Consider the following 6,374-nt stretch of genomic DNA (forward strand, 5'->3'; position numbering starts at 1 on the left):
GATGGAGGCAATGGATTCACTGTGGCGACCCCTGAAGGGAAAAGCTGAAAGGTAAAGAAGAAGAAGAAGAAGACGTTTAAAGGACTTCAGAGACAAAAGCATTCATTCCTAACTCATAGAATTACACAAAAAGACACAAAACAAAGACAAGCAACAACAACAACCAGCTTCCAGTCTGGACATTAAAACAATTTATTTAAACCACAGAAACATGTGAAGAACAAACTGCTTTATTAAACTCGTGACGTTCAAACCAGAATATCCAAAATAATTTGGTGGAGTGAGACTCGAGGAGGAAATGGAATAAAAGAATAAGAGCGGAGTGGAGAAGGATCATGAGAACAGAAGGATTCAGAGCAGGAATAAATGAAGAGCAGTGAAATGAAAGAAGCTGCAGGATTAGCAGCAGCAGAGGATTAAACAGGAAGAGAAGACGAGTCTTTGAAGTTATGAATGAGGAGCAGATTAACTCCTTCAGCTCTACGATAACAGCAGCAGATCCTCCATCACCTCCAAACCTGCACAATTCATCCAGAAGACTTTAGCTTCAAACACTTTAACCGTCCATTAACAATAACAAAAAGACATTAAATCTGGTTTTAGATGTCTGACAGAGTTTTGCTTCTGATGTTGGGACACAAAACTAAATTCTGTAAAATATTTGATTTTAGAGTTCCAATATCTCCAGAAATACAACTGCATGTTGGTGTTCACAGAGGTCTAGGTGTTCAAAGAGGTCTAGGTGTTCACAGAGGTCTAGGTGTCCATAGAGGTCTAGGTGTCCATAGAGGTCTAGGTGTCCACAGAGGTCTAGGTGTTCACAGAGGTCTAGGTGTCCATAGAGGTCTAGGTGTTCACAGAGGCCTAGGTGTTCACAGAGGTCTAGGTGTCCACAGAGGTCTAGGTGTCCACAGAGGTCTAGGTGTCCATAGAGGTCTAGGTGTTCACAGAGGCCTAGGTGTCCACAGAGGTCTAGGTGTTCATAGAGGTCTTGGTGTTCACAGAGGTCTAGGTGTTCACAGAGGTCTAGGTGTCCACAGACGTCTAGGTGTCCATAGAGGTCTAGGTGTCCACAGAGGTCTAGGTGTCCACAGAGGTCTAGGTGTTCACAGAGGTCTAGGTGTCCACAGAGGTCTAGGTGTTCACAGAGGTCTAGGTGTCCATAGAGGTCTAGGTGTCCACAGAGGTCTAGGTGTCCATAGAGGTCTAGGTGTCCACAGACGTCTAGGTGTCCACAGAGGTCTAGGTGTCCACAGAGGTCTAGGTGTCCACAGAGGTCTAGGTGTTCACAGAGGTCTAGGTGTCCATAGAGGTCTAGGTGTCCACAGAGGTCTAGGTGTCCATAGAGGTCTAGGTGTCCACAGACGTCTAGGTGTCCACAGAGGTCTAGGTGTCCACAGAGGTCTAGGTGTTCACAGAGGTCTAGGTGTCCACAGAGGTCTAGGTGTTCACAGAGGTCTAGGTGTCCACAGAGGTCTAGGTGTCCACAGAGGTCTAGGTGTCCACAGAGGTCTAGGTGTTCACAGAGGTCTAGGTGTCCACAGAGGTCTAGGTGTTCACAGAGGTCTAGGTGTCCATAGAGGTCTAGGTGTCCATAGAGGTCTAGGTGTCCATAGAGGTCTAGGTGTCCACAGAGGTCTAGGTGTTCACAGAGGTCTAGGTGTCCACAGAGGTCTAGGTGTCCACAGAGGTCTAGGTGTTCACAGAGGTCTAGGTGTTCACAGAGGTCTAGGTGTCCACAGAGGTCTAGGTGTCCACAGAGGTCTAGGTGTCCACAGAGGTCTAGGTGTTCACAGAGGTCTAGGTGTCCACAGAGGTCTAGGTGTCCACAGAGGTCTAGGTGTTCACAGAGGTCTAGGTGTCCACAGAGGTCTAGGTGTTCACAGAGGTCTAGGTGTCCACAGAGGTCTAGGTGTTCACAGAGGTCTAGGTGTCCACAGAGGTCTAGGTGTTCACAGAGGTCTAGGTGTTCACAGAGGTCTAGGTGTCCACAGAGGTCTAGGTGTTCACAGAGGTCTAGGTGTCCACAGAGGTCTAGGTGTCCACAGAGGTCTAGGTGTCCACAGAGGTCTAGGTGTTCACAGAGGTCTAGGTGTCCACAGAGGTCTAGGTGTTCACAGAGGTCTAGGTGTCCACAGAGGTCTAGGTGTCCACAGAGGTCTAGGTGTCCACAGAGGTCTAGGTGTCCACAGAGGTCTAGGTGTCCACAGAGGTCTAGGTGTTCACAGAGGTCTAGGTGTCCACAGAGGTCTAGGTGTTCACAGAGGTCTAGGTGTCCACAGAGGTCTAGGTGTTCACAGAGGTCTAGGTGTTCACAGAGGTCTAGGTGTCCACAGAGGTCTAGGTGTTCACAGAGGTCTAGGTGTCCACAGAGGTCTAGGTGTTCACAGAGGTCTAGGTGTCCACAGAGGTCTAGGTGTTCACAGAGGTCTAGGTGTTCACAGAGGTCTAGGTGTCCACAGAGGTCTAGGTGTCCACAGAGGTCTAGGTGTCCACAGAGGTCTAGGTGTTCACAGAGGTCTAGGTGTTCACAGAGGTCTAGGTGTCCACAGAGGTCTAGGTGTTCACAGAGGTCTAGGTGTCCACAGAGGTCTAGGTGTCCACAGAGGTCTAGGTGTTCACAGAGGTCTAGGTGTCCACAGAGGTCTAGGTGTTCACAGAGGTCTAGGTGTCCATAGAGGTCTAGGTGTCCATAGAGGTCTAGGTGTTCACAGAAGTCTAGATGTTGGTGTTAGATGGTGTAGACATCATTCTCCTTTCTGAAGACATAAAAACAGAAACTAACTTTACATTTACTGTTTTATTCAATTTTAACTGAGATTTATAGAACTTAAAGCTCCTAAATGAGTGTAAATCTGCTCAGAAACCAGAGAAAAGTCTGAGGAATCTGTCAGATTTTAGTTTCTTTAGTGATTCCTTGCAGACGTCAGATGATTGGACGGTTCTGCTGCCTTTATTGGCGCCAGTTTGATCAAATTTGAACGTTTGAGTTCAATCTCAGGTTAAAGTTTCAGGTTTTTACCTCCAGATTGTGGATCAGAACCAGACGTCGGTTTAATCTGGTTTGACCTCGGAACAATTCGATTACAGAGGACAATAACCAGAGTGAAGTCATCAATATCTGCCAGACATCTGCTGAGGTCATTCATCCACAAACCTTTTTTAAACCGCCCAGCAACAGCCGAGCAGCTGCTGCATCATTTATGATTGGGTGTCAGCTGGTCACATGACAGCGATGTTTAATGAATGAAGTCTGGTGTTGAATGTTGTGTTTGCTGCAGACAGACATTGTTATTGGATCAGCTGACCAGTCATGTGACCACTTTACTGCTGAAATAAAATATAAATGAAACTCATTAATAAGTGAAAGTCAATAAAACTCCATCAGACGTATTAACGCATCAAGAATAATACATCAGACAGTTACAGCCAGATGCACTTTATTTAAGTTCCTGTATTGGAATCATAAAGGTTTTTAATGCGTTAAGGTAGAGTTTAATGTGATAAACAGATGGCAGAATAAAGAATAAAGCCACAGGTTTACTGCAGAACAGCATCTTCTAAGATACAGGAGGGTTTTAATGACAACAGTAGATAAAAACGAACCTGATTCTGATGATGAAGATGATGAAGAGGAACCAAAGACAAAAAAAATACATCCAGTAAATGTCAGCGTTTGTCTCATTTAGCTCATTTTGTGTCTCATTTTGGTAATTTTCTATCTCTTTGTGGACATCTTGTGTCACCTTCAGGGTGTTTTGTGTAATTTTAGCCACTTTATGTCCTTTTTTTCTCCTCACACCAGATTCTACTGATGTTAGAGCAATATGGAAATATCTATGGATCCATCCATGGATATACACTCACAGGAACTTTATGGAGACACTAGACCAGCCTGGGTTGAACAGTGGCATAAATGACCAAAGGAAGCACAAAACAAGACAGAAATGGACCAAAATTAATCAGAATAACAGTAAAGGAAACACATAATGACCACAAAGAGATTAAAAAGACAAAATCAGACACAGAATATGACAGAAATTGGCCAAAATTACAAATAACAAAATGAAACAAAACGTCCAAAATGAGACACAAAACAACAACAAAACAAGACAGCAAATGGCTAAAATTCCAAATAGAGCCCTAAAGGAGACATATAACACAAATAACCACAGACACAAAATGACCACAAAGAGACAGAAAACAAGACAAAAACTGGAGAAAAAAATGACACAAAACTCCAAAACAAGACACAAAATGACAACAAACATGCAAAATAACAACCCGGTCTCACGGGGATTCGTGAAACTGTCACGTAAGTTTTAGTTTCGGTTTCGTGCGCACCAACACGATTTCGTCATGTTTTTCGTGCCGCTCACCACGAAATGTTTTTCGCTGTGGTAATCACATCTGAAAGTGGTTTATACCGGCGGATTCATGACGATCTAAGCTGTCCATCGGCGTATACTGCTTGTGTGATCGCGTTTGCGGCCGCCGGCCGCCGGACATTCTTGAAATTCCTATGCAAATTGGTAAGTGTACCACCGGCTTATGGTTAGGTTATGGTTAGGGTTATGGTTAGGGTTATGTTTAGGGACGATGTCATGCAAAATATAGCGTTGGATTCGCCGCGGTTTTACATTAAAAATATAATATACACATTCTTTTGAAATACGTTCTGAGTGGCACGAAAAGTCCGCCGTTTAAAATACATTGGTGCGCATTTCGTGGTGAGCGGCACGAAAAACATGACGAAATCGTGTTGGTGCGCACAAAACCGAAACTAAAACTTATGTGACAGTTTCACGAATCCTCGTGAGATCGGGCTGAAAATAACAAGATAGATAATGACCAAAATTACAAATAATGTCAAAAAGGAGACACGTTATAAAAGGGACATGAAATAAAAATTTAGTAAACAGACAAAAACTGCCTTTAATTACCATCATGTCATTACTTCCTTTATTAAATCTCATCCAGTTTATCACAACATCTCTAAAGGATTCTACATTGATACAGACATCAGATTCAATCCAGTTATTTCTATTTATTTAATAATACGTCATATTCTAAATGCACATAAAGAATAACATCACACAGTTGTAATCCAAATATGTAGATTCATCTGTTAAATATAAATAATTCATAATATTGTAGAGTTTGAACCTTAATATTTGAGTTTAATCTTCATTTCTGTCTGTGTTTGTGTGTTTCATGAAGAACAGTGACTCAGCAAATATTTTACACAGAAAGATAAATCACCTCATATTTTTTTCCTCATTTAATCCATTAAGCTCACGTCTGTGTTGGATTATTTACAGTCCAGACGATCAGTTTTCTGTCTCTGCTGCAGTTTTGAAGCAGCTTCAACCAAAACCTGCATCCAGTCGAAGGTTTTTATCAGACCAGACGCAGAATCCAGAAACTCAGTCGCTCTGTTGAGCTTTTATAACCTAATGATGATCTTTTTAAACCAAATAATTAATGTTTGTTGGGTCCAGATGATCAAGTGTGGAGATTTACCTCATGCCTCTGCTGTATCTGCTGCTGAACTGGTTTTAGGGGTAAAACCAGACGTTTAAAGACACTGACAGGCAGTTTTCACCATTTTTTGATGATTAATGGAGAGAATAAGGCAGAAATATGAGTAAACAAGGACTGTAGAAACCTGAAACCTGAGAGGATAAAAACCCAGAAACAAACATCAGAGAAGGTTTGATCTTCAGAGCTTCAGTCCTGGAAGTTTCCTCTGAAGGAGACGAGGTCAGAAACACCCCGAGTGGAAATGATGACATGTTTTAATGATGAGAGCTGAGTGGACTCACTCTGTCATAGAATATTCTATTGAGTACAGCCTCCATCAGTAATACTGTATGACCTCATCACTACAGGATGTCACCATGGCAACACACAGCATGACCTCACATAGATAGATAGATAGACTCCCAAAGAGTTCAAAAGAACAACGTGAACACCAGAATGTCCAAAATGACACAAAATGTGTCAAAAATAACTTACAATTTATCAAAGCTGACTAACCTGTCTAACTTTGGTTAAAAAACATCAAGAATGACTCAAAATGGATCCAAAAAAACTAAAATTTGTCAGAAGTGACTAAAATTTGTTCCAAATTGTTGAAATTTGTCTCAAAAAAAATCATCCAAAGTTAGCCTAGCTACTGGAACATGGTTCTAAAATGAGCTGAGATCAGCAGAACATTCTCAGTCCTGGAACTCTGGATGGGGTCTGTCTATGTCTGCATCATGGTAGCCATAGTAGCACTAATCAGGAGGTCTATAAGGAGTCATAGTTCCACTAATCAGGAGGTCGAGGAGGAGTCATAGTTCCACTAATCAGGAGGTCTAGAAGGAGTT

General features: G+C 42.4%; 1 protein-coding gene across 1 annotated transcript; it reads left to right on the top strand.

Moving 5' to 3' along the window:
* Positions 1-209: 209 nt before the first annotated feature.
* LOC127534476 (uncharacterized) lies at positions 210-3,766 on the top strand. Its single transcript, XM_051949712.1, has 4 exons — positions 210-724; positions 1,049-2,194; positions 2,447-2,500; positions 3,753-3,766. The coding sequence occupies exons 1-4, from the start codon at positions 604-606 to the stop codon at positions 3,764-3,766; spliced, it is 1,335 nt and encodes a 444-aa protein (XP_051805672.1). The 5' UTR covers positions 210-603.
* Positions 3,767-6,374: the final 2,608 nt, after the last annotated feature.

This window comes from Acanthochromis polyacanthus, chromosome 6 (genome assembly GCF_021347895.1).
Source record: "Acanthochromis polyacanthus isolate Apoly-LR-REF ecotype Palm Island chromosome 6, KAUST_Apoly_ChrSc, whole genome shotgun sequence".
In the NCBI taxonomy this organism is placed as follows: Eukaryota; Metazoa; Chordata; class Actinopteri; family Pomacentridae; genus Acanthochromis; species Acanthochromis polyacanthus.